Genomic DNA, 26,986 nt, shown 5'->3' with positions numbered 1-26,986 from the left:
TATCAGACTTTCAGCCCCTGTAATAACACAGCAGTGAAGAGGATGAAAATAAGAATGGCTTACACTTCCTGAGCACGTGCGTGTGCCGGACACTGAAATGAAGACTTGACATGCATGCACTCATCTGCTCCTTACAATAACCCTGAGAGGCGAGGACTATTGCTACCTCCACTGCCCTGAGGCACAGAGAGGAAAGGCGACTTGCCTGAGGTCACACAGCTAAGACAGTAGATGTTCAAGCAACGTCTGTCCCTTGGAGGGAGGTCCTAACTTCTGCAAGCACGTGCTGAGTGGCCTGGCTGGATAGACAAGGCAGGACCTTATCCTCAACAAATTGCAAATATCCCTGACGGTGTGTGGCTGGCCCATCCCCTCCTTCAGGCAGGGCTTGTATTAATTAGCCATTGCTGCCATAACAAAAGCCATACACTTAGTAGCTTAAAATAATGCAAATTTAATATCTTACAGCTCGGAGGCCAGAAGTCTAAAATGAGTCTTATGGTGCTAAAACCAAAGTATCTTCAGGGCTGTGTTCTTTCCTGGAGGCTCCAAGGGAGAATGTATTCATTGTCTTTTCCAGCTTTTAGAGGTCACCTGCATTCCCTGGCTCATGGCCCCTTCCTCCATCTTCAAAGCCAGCAGTGTCTGATCGCATGCTTCTCACAACACATCATCACATCACCTCACCTCTCTCTCTCTCTGCTTCTCACATCACATCACCTCTTTCCCCTTCCCCTCTCCCTCCCCCCCTCCCTTCCCCATCCCGCCTTTTCTCTCCCCACCCCACTTCCTTCCCCTCTCCTCCCCACCTTTCTCTTCTGCCTCCCTCTTCCACATTTAAGGACCCATGATATTGGACCCACCTGGTGAATTCAAGATACTCTCACTACATAAGATCAGCTGATGAGCACCCTTAATCCATCTACAACCTTAATTCCCCTTCCCCATGTCAAGTAACACACGTGCAAGTTTAGGAACTAGGACACAGACATCTTTCAGAGGCCAATATTCTGCCTCCCACAGGGCTTCCCCTTTTCTTGCTCCATTTTGCAGGACAAACACAACTCCATCTTTTGAAGGACACTTCAAGAAAGAGCCAGGCCTTGGCGACATCTAAGAAGGTAAGAGCTAGATACGATCACATCCACCAATCTGGGGAGTTGGGGACTTCCTTCTACCAAAACAGTGCAGAGAGATATGCCCAATCTAATTTTGATGATGATGATGGGTGAGGTGACGTATTAGGTAGAGCAGGGCCAAGTTCTATGGGCTTTACAGAAATGAACTCTGGGTGGATGGGAAATCTTCTTCCTCCTGTGGCTTCCTGTGCTACTCCTCCTCACCCACAGCCCAGTGCAGCCACCAGCCCCACTTCTAGATGATCTTACCAAGCCAGCATTCACTACCCATGCCAAAGTCTCCGTGTCTTTGGGTCCAAATTCTCAGGAAAGAGAGAGAGCAAATTTGATTGGTTCATCTCAGCCTATGGGTGAAGCCCTCTTGGGGTAGGTGTCCTTCCCTTGCCTGATTGGACAAAGAATATCCTTCCTATCTGATTGGCTGGGGCCAGGAGGAGCAGGTGTAGTGGATATAAATGCCATCTGTGATAGGCAGAATAATGCCCCCCAACATCCCTCCCCCAGTCAGCTCAGCAAAGATGCCCGTGCAACCTGTAAATATGGAAATATGTTCCTTTGCATAGCAAAAGAGGCCACAAGTCAAGGGATACAGGAGGCCTCTAGGAGCTGGAGAGGGCACAGAAATGCATTCTCCCCTAGAGCCTCCAGAAAAATCCTAGTTCTACCAACACCTTGACTTATCCCTATGAGACCGCTTTTAGACTTCTGGCCTCCAGAACTGTAAGATAATGAATTTGCATTATTTTAAGCTTCTACGTTGGTGTTATTTGTTACCGCAGCCATAAGAAACTCACACCTGGTCACTGTGGCTCATCCCTTGATCAGAAAAATGTGGCAGAAGACACACTCAGAAAAGAGTCTGGGTAGGACATTTCTACATATGCCTCGAGTTCCAGACTTCCAGGATGCCGGGAAGATGGGAGCTGGTTACTGTCCCTGATTAGCTGAGGTCAAGTGTCCATACCGGGGAGGGACACTGGGGACTGGAAGACAGTGGCACTAAGCCAAAAGGTGTCTGGGACTTCACAAAGGCTCAGTGGACACCCTGGGGAAGGGGCTGACGGGGCTGAACACTGGGCTGAGGGAAAGATCCTACAACCAGGGCAAAGTGACCATGTGACAGAAGGCACGGAGCTGTGGAGAAAGCACTGGACTGTGAGTCCACACGGAGCCTAGCAGTGCCGTCCACTGGCTGCAAGGGCGCAGTGGGGCTCTCCCCTCCGCTGGGTCTCAGTTCCTCTATACGTAAAATGAGGAATCTGCACTAGGTCACTAAAGGCTTCTTTTAAAAAAAAAAAAAATGATTTTGAACAGCAGACTCCTGTATTCACACTAAATATTTCTTGCGTAACTTGGAAAAAACCTGCTAAGATGGTCATCATGGCTGGGCACAGTGGCTCATACCTGTAAGTCCAGCACTTTGGGAGGCAGATGCGGGCACATTACTTGAGGCCAGGAGTTCAAGCCCAGCCTGGCCAACATGGGGAAACCCCATCTCTACTAAAAACACAAATATTAACTGGGTATGGTGGCAGGCAACAGTAATCCAGCTACTCAGGAGGCTGAGGATCAAGAATTGCTCGAACCCAGGAGATGGAGGCTGCAGTGAGCCAAGATCTCACCACTGCACTCCAGCCTGACCAACAGAGTGAGACTGTCTCAAAAAAAAAAAAAAAAAAAAGATAATCATAGTAACAGCAAGCGCTTGAGTAGAACTCACTTTACGACAGGCACTCTTCCAAGAGCTTATCAATGTAAATGGATAAATTCACAACAAATCAATAGATAGGTGTTATCATCTTCAGGTTACAGACAAAAAAAAAAAAAAATTAAGTCACAGAGAGGTTAAGAAATTTGCTCCAGGTCACCCAGCAGGGAATTGGCAAATTCTTGGTTTGAACCTGTATACTCAGGATCCAGAGAGAACTGAGAGGAAGAGGAATAAGTTAAGGGAGATTTAACCAGAGAGGGTGTCCGGACAACTTAGAAACAGCTGAGAGAGGTGGGGAGTTAGCTGGGGGGACGGGAGGAACAGGAGCTGGAAAGCTAATTCTGAAGTCTCTTCTCACGGCACCATTGGAGCAGCTGTGGGTGTGAGGAACAGAGGAGTCGGGGGAAGGAGGGAAGCTTCTCTGTAAACGGCAGGCGCTCTGGGATCTCTTTGAGTGGCTCTCTGTGGACACTGGACCACGCTGGGCCACAGCGTTTATTGGGCTTACACTCACTGTCTTATGATAGAAACACAGCAGAGTGCAGCTGCCGTGGCTGAGGCACAGGTAGCAGGTCCAGGGTCAGCGTTTTGTCCCCCTGTTGTTACCGCCCAGGCCAGGCCCCACGATCATTTCTGCAGAGACCTAGGGCTTCAAGCAAGACCATTTGAAAATCGCGACACCAAACGGACCTCCATTCAGTCAGTTCTCCGCTCTGCCTGGATTTGTCCCCCCTGCCAAGGTCGCAGAGAGCACACCTAGGCCAGCAGCACCTGTCATCCCCTTGCAGGCAGCTGTGGAAGGCTCACTGTCTAATCTCCCTCGCTCCTGCATCCTCACATCAAAACTCAAGCATCCGATAAGTGACAGTTCTTTTTTTTTTTTTGTCTTTGAGGCAGAGTCTCACTCTGTCACCCAGGCTGGAGTGCAATGGCGCAATCTCGGCTCGTCGCAACCTCCGCCTCCTGGGTTCAAGCTATTCTCCTGCCTCAGCCTCCTGACTAGCTGGGACTACAGGCACGCGCCACCATGCCCAGCTAATTTTTGCATTTTTAGTAGAGGCAGGGTTTCACTATGTTGGCCAGGCTGGTCTCGAACTCCTGACCTTGTGATCCACCTGCCTCAGTCTCCCAAAGTGCTGAGATTACATGCGTGAGCCACCATGCCCAGCCTAAGTGATGGTTCTAACCAGCAAGGTGACCTTGAGCAAGCCTCTTCTCAGACCCCCAGGGCCCCGAGTATCAAACACAGTGATGAAGATAACTTACATTCAGAAGCCAAGAGCCTGGGCTTCAAACACTCTTAAGAAGATGAAGAACAGTCAACGTATAATGAGCATCTAAGATGCTGGTTTTGCAACTGCAGCCATCACTGGTTTCACTGTCCTCATTTAGCTGAGAAACTCAAGGCCCAGAGAGGTGAAGTAATTGACCAAGGACACACAGCCAAGCAGTGCAGAGTCCAAGTTCACACCCAGGCCCTGGACTGATGCCTCTTCCTCTTCACCCAGCCAACCAGCCAAGCATCAGGAGCTTGCACTGACGGTTCTGATTTGTCCTTCCCGGAACCCTCTCTCCTTCCCATGTCTTACAGACAAGACAACTGAGGCTCAGAAGCACTAACTCACCTCCCCAAGGTCACACAGCCTTTCACATAGGAGCTGGGATCAGGTACGTATGTGAATCCCAAGCTCACACCTCTTCCTATTCCTGTTCCGTAATGTAGCCTCCCTGCCCCGACTCCCACCCAGGGCTCAGAGGCTAGGCTTCTGCCTGAACCTGTCCCAGGCCTGGGCTGGTTAAAAACAGCAAAAAGTTCCTCCTGCCGCTTCAACTTGAGCTTGTCACCATCATCAGCGTACCCCGAGAGCCTCTGGGGTGCCTGGGGACAGGTAGCTGCCGACGCCCGGCCCGGGTTGCCCTCTGCCCCTCCCGAGTCGTACTCCTCCGTGGCGGGGGAGGGCGGACAGCTCCCCTTGCCTCCTAGGTAAGGTTGGCAGAGCAGCCACCACTGCTGCTCCTTCCTGCTGCCGGCTGATGGAGAGATTATTTCTAAGCCCTTCCCATCCTCCCCACTGACTTCTCTGGCAACCACATAGGCTGTCCCTGTCAGACCTGAAGTGCAGAGTCGGTTGCTAAAGCAGCACAGCTGCCCTGGCTCCCTCCCAGCAAGAACCCCCAGACCCTCCTCTCTCAAAAAGAAAGGGTCTTCTGGGTCCTTTTAAAAATATTCCACCTCCATCCCCCAGGGCTCTTCTGCAGCTGCTAGAGAGAGATGCAGAATGAATGAACTTCTGGCTTTTGGAGGAGGCACGGAAGGAAGACTGGAGAGTACCTCTGCCAGAAACTGCTGTTTGTGGGATTGTTTTCCTTCACCTTCATCTCCACGACAAGCCTGTCCTTGCCCTGGGCACCAACACATGGGCTCCCCTTGCCGGGCACAGAAGCAGCTAGAAACAGTTTCCCTGAGACGAGAGGGTAAGTGAAACTTGAGGGGAAGAGTTAGCGCTTGCTGCAGGGCGTTGCAGGGTGAGGTGGGGGCTGAGGCTGTTAAACCCCCTTGGCAAAAGTGCTGTTTTGAGTGAATTCCTTTCCCATGCTCTGGAAGGGGCTGTTTGCCAGCTGTTTGGGAAGGTGTAGATTGCAAAATTGGGTTTATTCCGTGAATGCAGAAAGGGCAGTCTTCAGGCTCTGGAAGGAGCCCAGGCTGGGGGACAGAGTGCTGGGCTGGATTTGGATTTGCTGTGTGACCTTGGACAAGTTACTTCAGCTCTCTGGGTCTTCGTTTTTGTACTGGGAAAATGAGGAAGCTTGCAAAGGGCTCCCCAGATTTCAAAATACTCCTCTCTCTGCAGGCTCCTCATCCTTCTCTGGCCATCCTCTGTGAGTGAAGTAACGCACGCAGAACCACAGAAGGTTGTGTGGGAGGAAAAGGGTGCAGCAGGCTGCGATTCACTCTCCACCATCCACTGGAATCCAGTCGGCTCTGAAACGGAGAGGAACTTTGATTTCCATTCAGCTGCCGAGTTTTTCTCTTGATTGGAGTGGAGTGCCTCTGAAAATGTAAGCTTACAGATGCTTTGGAAATGGCTCGAGCTAGAATGAATAGTGTAAGAAATGGTCGTAGGACCTGTAAGTGACAGATACTGTGGAAAGGGCTTTTTAAATGTGTGGATGGGCTAAACCTAAAACACTTGTGCTAAGTCAAGCAACTCAAATAGGTCTGAAGTGGAGGCAGTAGTAGAGGCCCCTTTATTTCTTTTCGTCTTTTTGAGATGGAGTCTTGCTCTTGTTGCCCAGGCCGGAGTGCAGTGGTGCAATCTCGGCTCACTGCAACCTCTGCCTCCCGGGTTCAAGTGATTCTCCCGCCTCAGCCTCCCGAGTAAGTGGGACAACAGGCATGTGCCACCACACCCAGCTAATTTTTGCATTTTTAGTAGAGACCGGGTTTCGTTGGCCAGGCTGGTCTCGAACTCCTGACCTCAGATGATCCACCTGCCTTGGCCTCGCAGAGTTCTGGGATTATAAGCATGAGCCATGGCACATGGAGCCTCCTTCATTCTGCAGATAAAAGACCACAGGCCCAGAGAGGGGGAGTAACTAGCCAGAGGTCACACAGCAAGGCTGGCTGAGGCAAACACGCAATGAACATGGAGGAGTACTGTGATTGCAAGTATGCAATGCTCTTCCATCCGCCTAGCAAAGTCCTCCCCAAATGAGGAAGCAAACAGAGGGATTAAGTGGGACTGGCAGAGTTCCTCCTGAGACCTAGATGCTTAGATGCTGTGCTAAGGACAGTCACATTCCTGGTCTCCTCATACCTTTAATAACAGACCCTGGCTGAACCTTCTTGATGCCAGGTCCTTGCTAAACAGTAGGCAAGACACACAAGCTTTCTGTGCCTCGGGCTCCTCATCTGTCAAATGGAGATCTTATGTCTATCTCATGAGGTTGTTGGGGTAAATTAGTTAGGGGAAGCCAAGCATGTCAGAAGCATCTAGAAGTGTTATTAATACACGCTTTCTTGTATATTACTGCATATAACCCTCGCCGTGCCCTACGATGTGGGCACTCAAACTGCCCCAGTCATGGAGATAAAGCAAAGAACTCAGAGAGACTGCGTAACCCACCTGCACTGGCAGTCTGTAAGGGATTGGTCCCTGCCAGTGAACTCGACAGCCTACACTGTTAAGCTCTGTTTTTATCACCTGTACCTTGCAAGATTGGCACAAGTCTTGTCATTTGAATGAATGATGCTGAGATCAGAGAGGCTAAGCCACATATCTGAGATCAGACAGCCCAGAAGTGGCACCACTCTGACTCGTCCAGCTCAGGACTCAATTACTCAAGTCCTATTCCATGCAATGTCTGTTCTGGAGACATTCTTCTGAAATATCAGTAGATGCTCCACCAGGGAAGGGTTTGGTTCACTGATGTATCCCAAGTACATAGTAGGTGCCCAATAAATATGTTTTGAACTAAAGGTTAAAAGAACGAGCCGGGTGCAGTGGCTCACACCTGTAATTCCAGCACTTTGGGAGGCTGAGGCAGGTGGATCACAAAGTCAAGAGTTCAAGACCATCCTGGCCAACACGGTGAAACCCCATCTCTACTAAAAATACAAAAATTAGCTGGGTGTGGTGGCGCGCCTGCAGTCCCAGCTACTCAGGAAGCTGAGGCAGGAGAATCTCTTGAACCTGGGAGGCAGAGGTTGCAGTGAGCTATGGTCCTGCAGCTGCATTCCAGCCTGGTGACAGAGCGAGACTCCATCTTAAAAAAAAAAAAAAAAAAAAAAAAAAAGAGCCAGGCAGATGCAGGTGCAGGAAAGCAAGTGTAGGAACATCTGCATTCGTGACATCCAGGACTCTTTGCCCCAAGACTGATTTCCCTCCTTTTTCTTGCTCTTTGTCCCTTGCGTGGCAGACTGGTGAACCCAGCGCTTCCCTGCTGGGCGGTCTTCAGCGATGCCCATGCCTTCCAGAGACCGGGGCCTGCATCCCAGATACCACCACTGTGCCTCCCACAGCCCGTGGAGTCAGCTCCTGTCCAGCCCCGTGGAGATGCCGTCCATCAAGGGCCTCTACTACCGCAGGGTGCGGAAGGTGGGCGTCCCGGACGCCTCCCCGGTGGACCTGAAGAAGGAGATCCTGATCAACGTGGGGGGCAGGAGGTACCTCCTCCCCTGGAGCACACTGGATCAGTTCCCGCTGAGCCGCCTGAGCAAACTCCGGCTCTGCCGCAGCTACGAGGAGATCGCGCAGCTCTGCGACGACTACGACGAGGACAGCCAGGAGTTCTTCTTCGACAGGAGCCCCAGCGCCTTCGGGGTGATCGTGAGCTTCCTGGCGGCCGGGAAGCTGGTGCTCCTGCAGGAGATGTGCGCGCTGTCCTTCCAGGAGGAGCTGGCCTACTGGGGCATCGAGGAGGCCCACCTGGAGAGGTGCTGCCTGCGGAAGCTGCTGAGGAAGCTGGAGGAGCTGGAGGAGCTGGCCAAGCTGCACCGGGAGGACGCTCTGCGGCAGCGGAGGGGGGCCCGCCGCCCCGCCTCGCAGTCCTCGCGCTGGGGCCTCTGCATGAACCGCCTGCGCGAGATGGTGGAAAACCCGCAGTCCGGGCTGCCCGGGAAGGTCTTCGCTTGCCTCTCCATCCTCTTCGTGGCCACCACTGCCGTCAGCCTGTGCGTCAGCACCATGCCCGACCTCAGGGCGGAGGAGGACAAGGTGAGTGGCCTCTGATGGGGCCCCATGGCTCCATCTGCCAGGGTGCCTGGGCCGAGATGTCTTTTCCGGGCCCACGAAAATGTCTTCGTGTTTTAAAATAAGAAGAAAAAAATGAATATTATCCAATGTGGATTATATTCATTTTAGACCATCAATCATAAAAGATCACTTTTAATTTTTTTTTTTTTTTTGTCCTACAAAGGCTAAAGGGCCTAAGGCTCATCATGGGAGTCACTCTGTGGCTCTCAGCCACACATGGACTTGGCGGGCCGGACAGACCCAGCCTTGCCTCTCCCAGCTCTCCCCACTCGGTGACTATAGGCAAATCCCTCCATCTCCTCTCTGAGCCTGGCTCCTGCTCTGTGAAATGAGTAACCTCACCACGAAGGTTCACTCACCAATGAACTCAACACGTGTTTACCAAACAGCACTGTGCCCTAGGCCCTAAGACCAGGTCAGAAACATCAAATCCCTGCCTTCTTGAGCTAACGTTCTCCTGGGCATCCCAACTCCATTTTCAGATGAGGAAACTGAGGGACAGGACATTTATTTTCATTGGAGCTGCATAGTAAGGACACCAGTGATGCAAAGGTCCCCAGGCCTCAGTTTCCCTGCAGTGCTCAGTGTCTCGGCCAATGTCAGTGAATGGGAAACCCACAGATGAGCTGATTTGTAAGCCACCTCGCCCCAGGGCTTGCCCCCAACTTCTTCCCCTTCCAGGGAGTTACGGGAGACCCCGAGACACCCTGCCTCCGCCCGGGGACCAGATGGTCTGAGAAACGATATAAGAACCTAGCATTTTACGGAAAGGGTTATTGGAAAGCTTCAAACAGAGAACTGGATTGTTTCCTGATTTAAAACATCACTCCTCTCCTGCATCGAGCTCCTCCAGGGCTCCCCATCATCCTAACGTCTGGAGCTCACCTTATAATCAGCAGAGAGAGAAGCTAAACACACATGTAAGATGGTGCATGCTCTGTTTGGTTCAGGACAGTTGCCAGCCCAGCTAAGTTCCCTTTCCTTCAAGATAGGTCCCAGGTCAAGACAACAGGATTGGAGAACTTGCCGGGTAGAAAGGACTTCAGTGGAGAAGCGGCCCAAGCCTCACACACAGTAGGATAAGTACAGGTTGAATAAAATGTGCCTTGTCCGACCTACAAACGTTTTGCCCTAAAGAAAAAAACCCTACAAAATATCTGGATCTTTAAACAGCTCGTTTTCTCATGGAGAAGACAGAAGGTCCTATCACAGGCATGTTTTCATTCTATAGCATAAAAGCATGTGATTTCAGAGCCTGCTCACTCACAGAATATTTATGTACAGACTGCGGTAAAAAGATTAAGACAAAACAAACGACTTTCCTACCCCATTTCTCAAGGATGCCCCGATCCCAGTTAATAAAGAAAGGCCCCCGGACGCCCACAAGCCTGTTCCTCTTAGGGATTTCCAGAGAGGGGATCAGTTGTGTAGGAGCCAGGGTTTCAGTTGTGCAGAGTTTTTTCAAAACCTAATGCTTTGAAAATTACGAAGGGTATGAACCCAGACCCGGCTTAACAGTGACTCGGAAAATGAAATTAGAGATGGGAGGTGGGCCTGCAGACCTGGGCAGCCCAAAGTTTCAGCCAAGGATCACGCAGCCAGCCACGTTTCCTCCTGGGATCAGAGAGATTTCTGCCCAGGCCCAGCCACGACATCCTTATGCTTTCTCCTTAGTGAAAGCGCCTTTGTGTGTGCTGCCTGGAGACAGACAGAGGTGCAGCCCGGAGAGTGTGTTCCTCTTTAGATAATAATTCAGGGAGCAGGGAGGCTGAGGACGGGGCAGTCTTTGTTCTTCCAAGACTGTGACCTTCCATTTACGTAAGAGGATGATGTCCTCTTCCTGGACACACGTGCTCTCTATTCCATATTTCCCCTCAGGGAATGTCAGTCTGAGAGGGGCCAGCTGCTTCTGGGCACAGGCAGTGCCTGTTGGGTGTGGGGCCAGCGTCCTGTGACCCTGAAGATGTCCTGTGACCCATTAATTCATCCGTGCAGATGAATTAATGTCACAATGGTGGGGTGTGGAGACAGACCCCAGAGCTATATAACCCACAGAACTCCTCCATCAGAAACAGAAGCAAGGGGTGGGCATTGGCAGGAAGCAGTTTTCCGTTTTCTTTTTCTGTCTTCTCATAGCAACGTCCCTTGTAGTAAATCTGATAGTGGAGTAAAAGGTCTATTCCCGAGATGGCAAATTACAATGGAGGCCGAGCGCCGTGGTTCATGCCTGTAAGTCCAGCTGTCTGGGAGGCCAAGGCGAGTGGATCACCTGAAGTCAGGAGTTCGAGACCAGCCTGACCAACATGACGAAACCCCTTCTCTACTAAAAAATACAAAAAATTAGCCAGGCATGGTGACAGGCACCTGTAATCCTAGCTACTCAGGATGCTGAGGCAGGAAAATCACTTAACCCCACAGATGAAGGTTGCCGTGAGCTGAGATTCTGCCACTGCACTCCAGCCTGGGCAACAAGAACAAAACTGCATCTCAAAAAAAATTACAATGGAGAAGGGAAGAGGCAGTGTAGACAGGAAGGGCCAAGCCAGTGCCTGAGTTCTTCTAAGGGGCATTGGATTTTAAGGTTGTGGATTTCCCTGGGGGACTCATCCCCAAAAGGATGAAAGAATCCATGCTTCCTAAGTGCCCCCCGGGAGGCTGGCATTTCACATCATGGACTGACTTCAGTATCACTTCTACCTACATTTTACAGATGAGGAAACTGAGGCTCAGGGAAGTTTTTTATCACTTTCTTAAGCTCACAGTAAGTGGCAGAGCTGAGATTTGAACTCACCTTTGATTGGCTCTAAAATCCGACCCCATATCCACACGACACTGATATCATCTTTCTTTCCTTTTCCTTCCTTCCTTCCTTTCTTCCTCCCTTTTCTTCTTTCCTTCTTTACTTCTCTCTCTCTCTCTCTTTCTCTCCCTCTCCCTCCCTCTCTCTCTGTTTCTTTTTTTAAATTTGAGACAGGGTCTCAGTTTGCCACCCAGGCTAGCGTGCAGTGGCATGATCTTGGCAGCTCACTGCAGCCTCGATCTCCTGGGCTCAAACGATTCTCCCACCTCAGCCCCCAAGTAGCTGGGACTACAGGTGTGCGTCATCACACCCAGCTAGTTTTTTGTATTTTTCTAAGAGACAGGGTTTCCCATGTTTCCCACGCTGATCTCGAACTCCTGAGTTCAAGCAATCCACCTGCCTTGGCCTCCCAAAGTGCTAGGATTACAGGCGTGAGCCACCATGCCCACCTCTATCTTTCGATTCTGGAACATTTCACCTCAGCCTCGGTGCCACTGTGTTTCTGAGGCAGCCGGATGTCGTAAAACAGCTCTCAGGCCAGCCCTGGCTGAACCTTGGCCTCACCCATGACTAATGCAGTGATCTTGGTCAAATCACTTAACCTCCCTGGGCCTCAGTTTCCTAATATGTGAAATGGAGGTGCTCTAAGTGCTTCCCTCAAAGGGTCATATGATACAGAAAGCAGCTGGGACAGTGCCGACACACAGAAGTGCTCAGTGAACGTCCCTCATTGTGATCCTCATTCGTTCATTCATTCATTCACTCATTCATTCAGCAGTAGTTAACAGGAAACCAAGCATTCATCCTTTCCAAAATTCCTTCAGCAACAGTCACTGAATTCCATTCTTCTGGGTGCTGGAGAGAACACACATTTCTTACTTTCTTACTTCCTTGGAGCTTAGATTCTGAGCAGCCCTGCTTTTTTTGTTGTTTTTTAGACAGGGTCTCACCCTGTCACCTAAGCTCGAGTACAGTGGCCCAATCTCAGCTTACTGCAACCTCTCCCTCCCAGACTCAAGTGATCCTCCCACCTCAGCCTCCTGAGTAGCTGGGACCACAGGCACGCATCATCATGTTGGCCAGGCTGATCTCAAACTCCTCAGCTCAAGCGATTTTCCCACCTCGGCCTCCCAAAGTACTAGGATTACAGGCATGAGCCACCACACTGTAGCCCCCTGCTCTATTTTTCTGAGTTGACATTCACATAACATGAAATTGACCATCTTAAAGGCAACAATTTAGTGGCATTTAGTATAATCACAATCTTCTGCAGCCACTACCTCCTCTACCTAGTTCCAAAACTTTTTCTCAGCACTGCAAAGGAAAACCCTGTGTCAACTAGGCAATCTCTCCTCCTTCCTCTCCTGCTAGCCCCTGGCAACCACCCGTCTGCTTTCTTGCTCCATGAATGAGCCTACTCTGGACATTTCACAGAAATGGAGTCACACCAGGAGTTGTCTTCTGGGGCTGGCTTCCTGCTTTCAGCATCATGTCTTCAAGGTCCACACACACTGGGCCATGTGTCAGACCTTTGTCCCCCTTCATGGCCAAATACTGTTCCACCGTATGTATATGTCACTACTGGTTTATCCATCTAGCACAGCTGGCCTGTTCCATGTTGACAGCTAAAGACAGAAAGACACACTCCAAAGACCGACCCCTACCTCCACGGGACAAGATGGGCTTGAGAAACAAAGTGAGGATTCTGTTCCCTCAGCTGCCACACAGGCCCCTTTCAATAGGCAGGATTCGAGATCTAGTCCCAACCCTCTTTTTTTTAGTTTTGAGACAGAGTTTTGCTCTTGTCACGCAGATTGGAGTGTAGTGGCGCAATCTTGGCTCACTGCAACCTCCGCCTCCCGGCTTCAAGCAATTCTCTTGCCTCAGCCTCCCGAGTAGCTCGGATTACAGATGCATGCCACCATCCTCAGCTAATTTTTGTATTTTAGCAGAGTCAGGGATTTACCATGTTGGCCAGGCTGGTCTCGAACTCCTGAGCTCAGGTGATCTGCCCACCTCGGCCTCCCAAAATGCTGGTATTACAGCTGTGAGCCACTGCACCCAATGCTGACTCTCACTTGATGCACTGGAAGATCCAGGCAGGTCACATCCACCCAGGACCTCAGCCTCCTGCCCATGAAATGCTGGTCTGGGCTTGCCAGTTTACAGGCTGACTGGTCCCTGGCATTCTTCTAGCCCTGGGCACCTGCAGCCTCATGTCCTGATCTGTTTGCTGCAGTTTCCCACGTTCTTTCTTTCCCTCTGCCTTCACTGTCCCTGCCATTCATCCCTCGCGCCCTCTCCACGTGGCTTCAGCCCTGGTTGGGCAGCTCTGCCTTTCCCTCCCTCCAGGGCAGGCTGAACACCACTGGCCACCTGCAGCTGACCGTGTTTCTCCCTCTTTCCTGCTACCAAGACATCCCAGCCACTGTAGATGGTATGAGGTCTGGAAAGGGCAGCATCTTTAGTGTGCCAGTCCTGGGTTGAGTCCCAGCTCTGCAAATACCTGGCTCTGCCCTTGGACCGGTCCTTTTCTTTCTCTGTGCCTCTATTTCCTCACCTATCAAAGAGGGCAACCATAACACCATTCAGAGGGCGGCTCTGAGGACTGAATGAGAGCCCGTATAGCAGGCGCCAACACAGAGTGGACGCCTACTGTTTCCACCCTCCTTGGGGCTGGACTCAGACCCCTGCACTTGCTCCCCTGCTCTGCTCACCACCTCTGTCCCTGGCTCCCTCCAATCTCAACAGCAATGGGCAATTCAGAAGCCGATGGCTCAGATACCCTCTCTATCCCCTTCCAGTGTCTGCCCTCATTCCTCCTCTGCTGCGGGTTTCAGTGTGTCTTTTCTGAGGGCCTGCTCTGGCTGGAGACCTGGTGGGAGAGGCGTGGGCACTCGCCACTTTTGTGACCAGCCCTGCCAGCCTTCCCACGGTTCTCCTCCCACCTTAGGTGCTACTCCTGCCCCGAAGTACTGCCTGGGGCTTTCAGGGATATTGCCAAAGGGACATGCACACCCGAGGGCAACCGAGTAAGGTGCCCTTGGTGATATCTCTGCAGAACCACGGTGGGGTTACCGAGCAGGCTCTTAGGTCCTCGCCCTCCCTCTCATCCTGTACTGTAGACAGTGCAGCATCTTACCAAGGTGGAGGGCTGGGGAAGGCAGGCAGAGAGAGAGATTTTTAGGGGTTGTTTTTTGTTTTGTTTTTGAGACAGAGTTTCGCTCTGTCTCCCAGGCTAGAGTGCGGTGGCATGATCTCAGCTCATTGCAGCCTCCACCTCCCAGGTTCAAGCGATTCTCCTGCCTCAGCCTCCCGAGTAGTTGGGACTACAGGCACCTACCACCACACACAGCTAATTTTTTTTTTTTTTTTTTGAGACGGAGTTTCACTCTCATTACCCAGGCTGGAGTGCAATGGCGCGATCTCGGTTCACTGCAGCCTCCGCCTCCTGGGTTCAGGCAATTCTCCTGCCTCAGCCTCCTGAGTAGCTGGGATTACAGGCACGCACCACCATGCCCAGCTAATTTTTTCTAGTTTTTTTTTTAGTAGAGACGGGGTTTCACCATGTTGACCAGGATGGTCTCGATCTCTTGACCTCGTGATCCACCCGCCTCGGCCTCCCAAAGTGCTGGGATTACAGGCGTGAGTGAGCCAACGTACCCGGCCCACATTTAGAAGACTAGGTAGGACTCTTGGGGCCCCTCCCCAGGATGCAGCTGACCTTTCGGGCTGCCATTTCCACCTCCCTGCCTCCTTGCCCTTTAGTAAGAAGCCCCGTGCGAGAGCCAGCTCCTGCCTCCTCCTCCGTCCCCTTCTCAGCCCATGAATCAGCTTCCTAGAGAGCTGGCCTGCTCTCTGTAGCTTCTCTGTGTTCGGTAGCATGTGGTAAGTGATCTAGCGAATGCTTCTTATCCTAGTGTGGTTGCTTTTTTATTTATTTTTTTCTGCAGCTGCGTCTCGTCCTATGTCCCGGCCAAGAAGCAGTATTCCCTGTTTCCTGGCCTGAGTTCTCCCTGAGGCTCTGCAGGTGACACTGTCTCCTCTGCCTGCTCACACCCCCCTCGCCTCCACAGGTCCAACTCCCAGCCCCCAGCAAATGCCCAGTGCAGGTGCCGCCACCCAGACTCATTCATGAGTCGCTCAGGAAGGGCCCCTGTGGGCTGGGCCTGTGCTGGAAACTAGGAGGGTCCCTAGGTCTCTACTTCACTGACTGCTGCGGTGACACCAGCACAGAGGCCGTGGGATGGAAGCCCGCCCTCTCTGCACGAGGAGAACCGCTGTGCGATTCAGAGTCGGTGGATGCTTCTTAGACTCCTGTGCTAGTCATTTCCCTGCTTCCTATTTAATCCTCACTGCAATCCCATTCTACAGATCAGAAAACTGGGGCCCAAGGATTTATATAGCTTGCCCGACAACACCTAAGTTCATAACACTCCCTCAGTGGCGTCGGCTTCTTTCTTCTTTTTTTTTTTTTTTTTTTTGACACGGTCCTGCTCTGTTGCCCAGGCTGGAGTGCAGTGGTACCATCTCGGCTCTCCTCCAACCTCCTGGGTTCAAGCGATTCTCCTGCCTCAGCCTCCCAAGTAGCTGGGATTACAGGCGTGCACCACCACACCTGGCTAATTTTTGTATTTTCAGTAGAGACAGGGTTTTCCCATGCTGGCCAGGCTGGTCCCAAACTCCTGGCCTCAAGTGATCTGCCCACTTCAGCCTCCTGGAGTGCTGGGATTCCAGGCATAAGCCACGGCGCCCAGCCCAGTGGCAGCTTCTTTCTAACAAGAATTTGCTGGAACCTCTAAAAGAGAGGTCAGCTGTCCAACCCGCCCAAAGTGAAGGTGAGACCATGACGGGTCAGCTGCAGGGCCTGGGAGTGGACCGAGGAGGAAGAGAAGCAACAGAGATTTGGGAAGTTCCTATACTGTGCTGTTCCTGAGCAGGGTCTCCCCCGTGCCCACGATGGCCCCGCCGGATGAGAGTCACCCTCCCATCTCACAGAGGGGAAGACATCTTCAGAGAAATGACTGATCGCCAGGTCCTTTGATGGGGCTGACCCGACCCCTTCGGTTGGTTCCAACACTCTTGGAGCCCCTGTGTCCCAGGGTTGGGAAGTGGGGACAGCTGCTAGGAGTGGGAGGGAGGGGGGACCTGGGGAGGAGGGCCTGGAAGGGGAGCAGAGGAGGGGAAGGTGGCAGAGGGCACGGCTGGCCAGGAGAGAAGTAGCTAAAGGAGCAGGGAGAGGAGTCAGCACATCCAGGCCCAGGAGAGCCTCAGAGGAAACAGCTGGGGGCCTCAGGCCAGGGCCCAGGAGCAAATGGTGAATGCACAGCAGGAGGGAGGGGAGGGACGGGTGCCGAGCTGCGGAATGGACCAGCCCTGACTCAGGAGCTGCTCAAGCGAGGGGTGGCCACATTCCAAAGTGGGGCTAGCAGGAGTTGCTGAAAGGGGCAGAGGGGCAAGCCAGTCTCCAAGGTCAAGACTGCGGGCCCTGAGCCCCTCCCAGATGAGACCCGGCCTGCTGCACCTGCAGGACCCTCCTCTCCCCGCAGTGGCTTTGCCCTCAGGAAGCCCCACCCTGCTGCTGCGCGGGCCAGGCTGTGGGACCCCACTACTGCTGCCTTCTGCCTCCCCCAGGACTACTCTGCCAGCTCAGACTCAGACTGTAACCCCCACACCTCAGTATACGCCCTTTTAACGGGCACAAGTCGGTGGTGTTCAGTACAATCATGGAGCTGTGCAGCCATCACCACGACCTGATTCCCACAACCACTAGCAGCCACCCCGCCTCCATCCAGCCGCTGACAGCCACCCCTCTGCTTCTGCCTCTGTAGATCTGCTTGCCCCGGCCATTTCACATAAATGGAATCAGCCAACATGTGGTGTTTGTGTCTGGCTTCTTCCACTCAGCATCATGTTTTCAAGATGCATCCATGTAGCATGGTTTAGCCCATTCCTTTTTACAGCTGACCACTATTCCACTGTGTGAATACGTCACAGTTTATGTATTCACTCGTCAGTTTATGAATGTTTAGGTGGTTTCTACTTTGGAGCTATTATGAATAATACTACCATGCACTTGAGTACAAGTTTTTGGTTTTGTTTTGTTTTTTGAGACAAAGTCTAGCTCTGTCGCCCAGGCTGCAGTGCAGTGGCACGATCTCAGCCCACTGCAACCTCTGCTTCCAGGGTTCAAGCAATTCTCCTGCCTCAGCCTCCTGAGTAGTTGGGATTACAGGCGGCCACCGCCAGGCCTGGATAATTTTGTATTTTTAGTAGAAACGGGGTTTTACCATGTTGTCCAGGCTGGTCTCAAACTCCTGACCTCAGGTGATCCACCCACCTCTGCCTCCCAAAGTACTGGGATTACAGGCATGAGCCACCACACCCGGCCTGTGCACAAGTTTTTGTGTGGACATACGTTTTCATTTGTCTGAGCTATGCACCAGCAGTGGAACGGCAGGGTTGCATAGTAACTCTGTTTAACCTTATGAGGACCTTCCACACTCTCTCCACTGCCACGGCCCCACTTTACATCCCCACCAGCTGTGAACATGGGTTCCGATTTCTCCACAATCTCCCCAACACTTGGTTATTGTCTGTCTTTATGATCCTAGCCATCCTAGTGGAGGTCAAACTGTGTCTTATTGTGGTTTAGATTTTCCTTTTTGTTTTTTTAACTTTTCCTTATGGAAAATTTCAGGCATTTACAAAGTAAATAATATAAGGAACCCCTGGGAAACCATGAGTCGGCTATACACCATGGTCAATATTCTGCCACTCCTTCTTTTTCTTTTCTGAGACTGCGTCTCACTCTGTCACCCAGGCTGGAGTGCAGTGGCGCAGTCTCGGCTCACTGCAACCTCCACTTCCTGGATTCAAGCGATTCTCCTGCCTCAGCCTCCCGAGTAGCTGGGACCACAGGTGTGACCCATCGTGCTCAGCCAATGTCCTAACATTCTTGTTTCCTCTCTCTTTCCACCTCCTCTCCACCTCAATCACTTACTATCATTGTTTGTTATTATTTTCCTTTTACAGTTTTACAGGTAAAATGTACATACCCTGAAATGCACAAAGCTCAGGTGTAGAATTTACTAAACGGATGCACCTGTGTCAGCCTCTCCCCAGTGGGTATAGAATATTTCCATGACCCCAGAAAGCTCCCTGGTGGCCCTTCACAGATGATCCCTACACTACCCAGAGGCAGCCGCTGTTCTGATCGCTTTGTGCACCTTAGACGAGACAAGGCTGCCTGTTCTCTAGCTTCCTGCAAAAGAAACATGCAGTGCACCCGGCTTGCTTTGCTCCACACCTTGCCTGTGGGGTCCCTCCATGCCGTTTCATCACTCATGCCCTGGGCCTTCTCCAGGCCGACACTCACTCTTCTTCCCTGCAGGAAGGAGCCAGAACACACCTCGCTCTGCCCATGACAAGGGCTAGGAAAAGGGTGACCGACTATCCCAGTATGCCTGGGGCCCAGAGGTTTCTAGGACCTGAAACTCCTGGGTTTAAGGACAGAACTTCCACAAAGGCAGAAAGGATAACTTTTTTCCTTCCTTCTTTTCCCTTTTTCTTTTTTCTTGGGATATTTGCTGAGCTGAGAATTATTTCCTCTGCCCAATGCTGGCTGCAGATGCAGGCATTTCTGAGGGACCAGCGCTGCGAGGCTGGATTTAAGATGGAGCAGAGACCGGTGCAGGTGCCGTGGCGGGTAGAGCAGAGCCCTTGCTGCCGTCCAGAGAGGTGGCCCGAGGGCCAGGCCGTGGTGGGGAGGAGCCGGTGTGCATGGCTTCAGTGTCCAAACGCAGCCCCACAGGCAGAGGGAGGACCCGACACAGCCTTCTCGGCCTCTCAGGAGTCACCCTCCTGAGCTACTGGGTCATCGGTTTGACAAAGTTCTTCCCAGGCTACAAGTCTTTTAAGCTTAGGGAAAAACTCCCAGAGTATCTGCAAAGAGAGAGGCCTTGTGGGGAGACTCTAGCCCAGAGTCTGAAAAACTTCCAGGTGCCTCAGAGTGAATGGGGGGAGTCTGCCAAAAAAGCACATTCCCAGGCCCCACCCTAAGGTTTGGATTTTGTGATGGGAGCCCAAGAATCTGTGTTTACAACAAGCACCTTGGGGGCTTCCGGTGCCAGGGTTTCCAAATCAGCTTTGAGAAATACCGATTCTGTTCCAAACTCTGTATTGGAAAGTGAAGCACAGAGAGGGCCAGTGGCCACTGCAAAGTCACACAGCAAGTCTGCAGCAGGGTTGGGGAAATCAGAACCCAAAATTTCTGAAACCTTCAAGATCCTGAAGCAAACCCTGGGTAGTTGTGGCAAAGACCTCTCCGTGGGTTGGAGAATCCTCTCATATTCCTGTCATATCCAGCAATAGGAAGAAGGCATTGCTGCCCTTACACTGACCAAGCAGACAGGCGCATGGCCAGGGCAGGATGTTGTTAAAATGGCCGCCGTGCATGCTGCGCCTGCCAGGGGCACCGTGCTGCCAATGGCTTTATGTGCGTAACTTCCCTTCATCACAACAGCCCTTCGGAAGTTAGACAACGGAAAGTCCAGAGCAGACAAATAACTTGCCCAAGTCGATGGGCTTTAAAACTGCACTAGGCTCTGGGAGTACTGTACCTAGGTAGCCAGACATGGTTTCGGCGGGGCTTGAAGGCTGGTAGGGCACAGACAGCTCCTGATTCTCCAGTCTTGCCACAAACTTGCTGTGTGACTTTGCAGTGGCCACTGCCCCTCTCTGGGCTTCACCTTCCAGTGAAGAGCTTGGAACACTCTGGACTCCACCCCTTGGCAGTGCTGCCTCTGACTCCCACCTCTGCGACAGACCAGACAGAAGTCAAGCCAGAAAGGCACCCTGCCTGGACAGGCCAGTAGAGACTGGCATGGTTCAGCCTGTTTCTCTTTCTCTAGCAGCCGACATAAAAAACATTTCAACTTATGATTTCTGTGGGCACTGGAAATAATTTTTTTCCACTTCAGAGCATTTTAATCCAAAGAAAACTGTGGTTGTCAACATCTTGCCTTTCACACAGACAAGCTGCTTTGGTCATTCATCCGTGTATGCGTGCGTGTGTGCACGCGTGCGTGTGTGTGTGTAAAATATAGCAAAGTTTTCTACCCTGGCTCCACATTTGAATTATCCATGGGGCTTCTGGAAAATTTCACTGCTCAGCTCAAACCTAGATTAATTAAATTAGAATCGTGGGAGGACCTGGCCCAGGCACCCGAATGTTTCAAGGAACCCCCGTGATTCTAACTTGTAGCCAAGGCTGAGAACCACACACTAGACCAGTGCCTGTCAAGCGTCCATTTGCATGAGTCACCTGGGGATCTTGTTAACTGCAGCATATGATTCTATGGGATGGGGTGTGGCCTGAGACGCATGGGTTTCTAACAAGCTCCTCGGGGAGGCTGATGCTTTCAGCTCAAGGTCCACACTTTGAGTGGCAGAAGGGCTGGTGGGACTACCCTGAACTACTCCAGAGGAAGAACAAAGTAACAACACAGAATGGCGCCCACCCGGCTGCAACTCCTCAGCTGGAATCCCGCAGCAATCACACATCCCAAGGGCTGTCCTGGGGACTGGGGAACCGTCTCTGCCCCACCAGCCTTCAAGCCCCAAGAAACAATATCTGCTTGCCTAGTCACAGAACACCAGGGTTGAGCACAGTGCCTGGCACAAAGCAGGCCCTCAATACATTTCTGTTGGCTAAAAGAATAAGAGGTGGTAGAATATGAAGTCATAAAATAGCCAAAAGTAGCTAAGAGACCCTGCTGCCTCTCCTATGTATGTGAGCGCGGCGACTCCCTTCACTGCTGTGACCAACATCCTGGGCCATCAAATGGGGTCACGCTGCCTGCTCACAGCATCGCTCTGTGGCTTAAGTGATGGCAGGAAGGCAATGCATGGTTCCCTGAGGACTTAGATCATTCAGGTAGAGGCTGGCAGCTGTAACAAAGAGACCCAACCTACAACAGTTTTAAACCAGATTCCTCTCCTGTGCAGTAGTCCCAAGGTGAGGATGTAGGTGAGTAGAAAATTCTTACTCCAGATTCTTCCACCTTGACGTTCCCTCCTTCCCTGGGGTGCTGGTCCAATCCTCCCTTCTTAGCTGGGCTGCAGGCTCATCTGTGCTGTCCCGGCTCACAGGAAGGATGGAAAGAGTGTGCAAGAGTTGGATCCAGAGGTGGTTCACAGCACTTCTGTTTCCAGTCCAAAGGTGAGGACTGAGTCATCTGGCCACACCTAGCTGCAAGGGAGGCTGGAGAGGACCGTCTCTGACTCAGCCGATCTGCCGCGCACCAGCCACAACTTGAAAACTGTGTGAAAGGAGGTTCTGGTGGACAACTAAGTTTACAGCACAGAGCGCAGCAGGCACGAGGGCGTCCCCCCATTTCCAGCACTGTTGCGGGTCCACTCTCTACCCCACGTTGTTGCCTCTTCTTCCCGCAGGGTGAATGCTCTCGGAAGTGCTACTACATTTTCATTGTGGAGACCGTCTGCGTGGCCTGGTTCTCCCTGGAGTTCTGCCTGCGGTTCGTCCAGGCCCAGGACAAGTGTCAGTTCTTCCAGGGGCCCCTGAACATCATCGACATCCTGGCCATCTCCCCATACTATGTGTCGCTGGCGGTGTCTGAAGAGCCCCCGGAGGATGGCGAGAGGCCGAGCGGAAGCTCCTACCTGGAGAAGGTGGGGCTGGTGCTGCGCGTGCTGCGGGCACTCCGCATCCTCTACGTGATGCGCCTGGCCCGCCACTCGCTGGGGCTGCAGACGCTGGGGCTCACCGTGCGCCGCTGCACACGTGAGTTCGGCCTGCTCCTTCTCTTCCTGGCCGTGGCCGTCACCCTCTTCTCCCCTTTGGTCTACGTGGCCGAGAAGGAGTCCGGGCGGGTGCTGGAGTTCACCAGCATCCCCGCCTCCTATTGGTGGGCCATCATCTCCATGACAACGGTGGGCTATGGGGACATGGTGCCCCGCAGTGTGCCGGGCCAGATGGTGGCCCTCAGCAGCATCCTGAGTGGGATCCTCATCATGGCCTTCCCGGCCACGTCCATCTTCCACACCTTCTCCCACTCCTACCTGGAGCTCAAGAAGGAGCAGGAGCAGCTTCAGACCCGTCTCCGCCACCTCCAAAACACTGGCCCAACCAGCGAACGTGAACTCCTGGACCCCCACATGGCCAGTGAACGTGAGCTCATGAACGATGTCAACGACCTGATCCTGGAGGGCCCGGCCTTGCCTATCATGCACATGTAACTCAGCACCCCCTGTGACTACACGGTAACCTCAACCCATCGCCCTGCCTGAAACACGCTCAAGGGTACCCCACATAGACCACCTAGTGGTGTTTCTAGAGCGCTTGGGAAGACTCCCAAAGCTGGAGGGGCATAAGGCCACAGAGGCTGTGTGTCTTTGTGATCCTTGCCCCTCGGGGCCCCAATGCCCCAGGCTGACTGTATCCAGCCTGCTTGCCTTTTCCTCTCTCTCTGCCCATCTACTGAGCATGTCCAGTCTTGCAGGAGTAGCTCTGTCTACCTTCATTCTCATTTCCTTCTCAGCAGAGGCTTTAACATCCCAGGCTGGGTTCTGCATGCCCACAGAACTGGTAACCACGGGTATTTGCATACTGAGCCTACAGAATTTCATTATTTCCCTAAGACCCTCTTTCCTGGGGCATGACACCGCCAGAAATCAAAAGTCCAATCACTGCAAACCCCATCTCCCCACCCAACCCTTCCACGGGCTCTGGAGGAATCAATATCTTCTCCTTCGGGTTACTACCACCAGGGGTATTTCCCTAATGCAGCTCCCTCCCTGCCAGCTCTGAAAGCTTGTAGCTAAGAAGGCAGAATTGGCCTTTTTGCAGTGAATCCCATGTTGAAGCTGGTACCCTCAAGCCTGCCATCCCCTACCTGGAGCTCAAGAAGGAGCAGGCATCCCCCGGCATGCCTGGGACCTGGGACCTGGGCAGAAACCTACTTTCCAGGACAGCCAAGCCCTCCTTGGCCGCCTGGACTCTTGGTGTGATGTTCTCCAGTTATCTAGTCCTTAGCCTTGACAGAGATGAACCCTTTTGGGGTCCACGTTGTCCCTCGAGAAGATTGTTCCTGCTGCTGGTTCCTCCCACACTGCTGGGTATCTTGGCTTTTCATCCTCAGCTGAGCCCCCATGGACTCTGTGTAGCTTTGGTGCAGAAACAAAGGGAAATGTAGGGTCTGTGCCTTGCTGGATTCCCACATGAGGCTTCTCCATGCTGGAGGATAGACATTCTTAGCTCACATCTCAATGCATTTGTTTATTTGTCCATTCACCTGTGAACAGAGTCTGCCCTTTGCATCCAGGGGAGGAGGCAGTCAGAGATCTGAATCACTGGAGATAAAGCAGCATATTCTGAGGGCAGGCAGGAAGGAGCAATGCCTTTCAAGCAGTGGGCTCCCAGAAGCTTTGCAGAGACATGGGCAGGGCTGGAGAGTAGAGGGGTATTTTGGGAGACAAAGCTGAACAGGTGGGTTGGGATGAGACGGCATGGGCCTTGAATGCTTTATGGAGGACAGAGTGATGGGCACAGGCTGTGGGTTAGGGAGATGACGAGGCTGGATTGGGCCTGAGAAGCCCAGTTTGGGACGAGGAACCACTGAGCCACTCAGGAAAGACAGCCCTCCCTCCTTCATGGTACAAATTGTGCACAGTTTTGTCAGATCCTGGCATCTCCCAGCAAAACACACCTGGGAGATGTACTGATGGCACTTCCCAGGAGTGACATGGCCACACAAGCGTTTGCTGTTGGCTGTAAGACCCCTGGAGAAAATGCACAAGATCCAAATGGGACAGCAAGGTGGTTTGGGCCCTGCCAATCTGATGAAATGTATGTAAGAGTGGTCAGCATTTTACCACTGGTAACAAGTTCCTCGGTGTTCATTCATTCTGTTAGTTTTTCACAATGTCCTGCTGTGTGCAGTCACAGTCCTTGGCTGATGGTAATGCCAGGCAACAGTGTGGCAAAGGGCTCTGGCCCAGGAAGCACCCTGAACCAGCATCTAGCTTCCAGGGAGCCTTGGCCTCCTGGGGAGCCCACCTTTCCTTGGAGTCCTCCAGATGTCCCCCCAACTGATGTGGGCACATGTCCCCATTCTTTTAGACCCTCATCTTTCCCAAGTTGACATGTCACCAGGTGACATAGTGGTCCAGTGGCCATGAGACAAGGAAAGCCCCTGCACCCTATAAAATCCCCAGCCTAGATGACTACTTCACTCCACAAAGTGGCAGCAAGATTCCTATAAGCATTCGGTGGAAACTTCATGTCACGGGCACCTTGGACAGTAGCCATAGAAGTCTCTATTCTAGACTGACATTTATTTATTTATTTATTTGGAGACAGAGTCTCGCTCTGTCCCCCAGGCTGGAGTACAGTGGCTTGATCTTGGCTTACTGCAACCTCTGCCTCCTGGGTTCAAGCGATTCTCCTGCCTCAGCCTCCCAAATAGCTGGGAATACAGGTGCCCACCACCAAGCCCAGCTAATTTTGTATTTTTAGTAGAGAATGGGTTTCACCATGTTGGCCAGGCTGGTCTCGAACTCCTGACCTCAGGTGATCTGCCCACCTTGGCTACTCCCAAAGTGCTGGAATTATAGGCATCAGCCACCGTGCCCAGCAAGAGTAACATTTTAATAACTACTCTTAGGTAAAATAGTAAAAGAACAAAGCTTCCCACTTTAGGGGCTAGATGACTTGGGCACTGGCTGAAACCCAGTGTCTTCACTCTCTGTGTGACCTCAGCAGGCCGCCACCACCTCAGTCAGCTGCAGGCAGGTGTTAGGCTAGATCTGTGGTGTTCTGACCTGGGTTCCACAAAGCAAGCTCAGGGATTGTTCTGAAGATGACGAAGACTGGCAGCAAAGCAGGCAGAGCTCTGGCTCCTGGGGCAAAACGTTCGGAAATAATGATGTTGAAAACAATGTGCAAATCCCCAGTCTCCTCCCCTTCCAATCAGTGTCCACCCCAGCCCTCTGAACTGGGTGGTAAGCTCACTCTGGAACCAGAGACAGCCTCAACTTCCTCCCTGGAAGGTCTGGGACCCACATCAGCCCCCCACATCTGCCCTGCCTTCTCACTGAAGACATTTTTTGTGCTGCATGCCTGGTGCAAAACTTCTTAATGACAGCTCTGCCCATCCCTGCAACTGGCTTCTCCCCAGTCATCTCCCTTCTCCTCTGCTTCACCTACCAGGCGACTTCACCAAAGTGTGCCAGTGCTAAAAGAAAAGTTTAAAACAACATTAGGTGAAGCATCACCAACATTACAAGATTCTATAGTGTCTTAATGTTTGCCCAGTTGAGATTCTCTGCTAAACTAGCTGTAGAAAATTGGAACTGATTGCTCGCATGTGGGGCTTAATTAAACACTCTATTTTTTCTCCCTGGTAATGTCCCAGGAGATGTGTCTAAATTATTTTAGTCTAGCCTTGCCGAGCCGCCTTTCCTTCGAGCTGATTGAATGGGGTGAAAGTGACAAGCAAATTGACAGGCAGTTTCTTCGCCCCATTGGCTGAAAGGTCCCTTATGTTACCCAGAAGGGCTTGTTTTCTCTGAGGCCAATGGGCATAACTGGAGCCAAAGGTGGACATTTTCCAGCTGAAGGCAGAGAGAAAATGGCCCTTGACTGCAAGCCATTTTCATGTTGTATTGCAGATGTGGCTGCCAGAGGTAACTGGGAAACTCTGGCTCAGTGTGTCTTAAGCCAGACAGAGTTCAGCCCAAGAAGCGGGCTGGGGAAGGATGAATTAATTCTTCAGTGGCGTGAAAGGGATACAAGATTGTACTGGGGCCTTATGGAGTCTATTTCAATGGTTTTAGGACTTTAGAATATGGTAACAAGAAGCTCCATTGGAAGACAGTAGATCCAAGCAGGGAGTTTGCAATGAGGGGCCCGTGCACCTCTGCAGATGACGTGCATTTCCCAGTGCAAAGTGCCCAGTGATTCCATCAGATTATCAATGGACTCAATGACCCCTCCAGAAGGATAAAAAATTCTTGAGTAAATCAACTCCCTCATTTTAAAATGGAGAGATTAAGCCTAGCACCGTGGCTCATGCCTGTAATCACAACACCATGGGAGGCTGAGGTGGGCAGATCGCTTGAGCCCAGGAGCATAAGACCAGCCTGGGCAATGTGGCAAAACCCCGTCTCTACAAAAAAATACAAACATTAGCCGGGTGTGGTGGCGCATGCCTATAGTTCTGGCTACTAGGGAGGCTGAGGTGGGAGGATCACCTGAGCCTGGGAGGTCGAGGCTGCAGTGAGTGATGATGGCACCAGCATGGGCAATGGAGTGAGACCCCGTCTCAAAAAAAAAAAAAAAATGGAGAGATTGTGTCTTAGAGAGGGAGGGCCACCAACCCAAGGCCACCCAGCCAGCTCATCTAGTTAGATCCAAGTATCCCAGTTCCCAGCAGAACACTCTGTCATGCTGCTGCTCTGAGGCTCATCTAAAACAGTGCCCAAGCCTTCGATGAAAATACTCGAGATTGTAACAACACTTTACCACGCTGTCCTGAGCAGATGCCTTGGGGTGCCCCAG

General features: G+C 52.0%; 1 protein-coding gene across 3 annotated transcripts; it reads left to right on the top strand.

Annotated features, from left to right (window-relative positions):
* The first annotated feature begins 4,400 nt into the window (after window positions 1-4,400).
* Window positions 4,401-23,727, top strand: KCNG4 (potassium voltage-gated channel modifier subfamily G member 4). 3 transcript variants are annotated; one of them, XM_032284563.1, is made up of 4 exons: window positions 4,401-4,518; window positions 5,097-5,325; window positions 7,771-8,567; window positions 21,862-23,727. In XM_032284563.1, the coding sequence occupies exons 3-4, from the start codon at window positions 7,812-7,814 to the stop codon at window positions 22,663-22,665; spliced, it is 1,560 nt and encodes a 519-aa protein (XP_032140454.1). In that variant the 5' UTR covers window positions 4,401-4,518; window positions 5,097-5,325; window positions 7,771-7,811; the 3' UTR covers window positions 22,666-23,727. The 3 variants fall into 3 exon arrangements, with proteins under 3 accessions (XP_032140454.1, XP_032140455.1, XP_032140456.1); XM_032284564.1 differs by lacking the exon at window positions 4,401-4,518 and adding an exon at window positions 5,703-5,910 and having other exon boundaries at window positions 4,929-5,325; window positions 21,862-22,741; XM_032284565.1 differs by lacking the exon at window positions 4,401-4,518 and having other exon boundaries at window positions 4,929-5,325; window positions 7,829-8,567; window positions 21,862-22,741.
* Window positions 23,728-26,986: the final 3,259 nt, after the last annotated feature.

The sequence above is a fragment of the Sapajus apella genome, unplaced genomic scaffold (genome assembly GCF_009761245.1).
Source record: "Sapajus apella isolate SASKATOON/1434 unplaced genomic scaffold, GSC_monkey_1.0 scaffold15, whole genome shotgun sequence".
NCBI classification, from domain to species: domain Eukaryota; kingdom Metazoa; phylum Chordata; class Mammalia; order Primates; family Cebidae; genus Sapajus; species Sapajus apella.
Note: the sequence above shows the minus strand (reverse complement) of the source record. Positions and strands in the feature narration are given on the sequence as shown.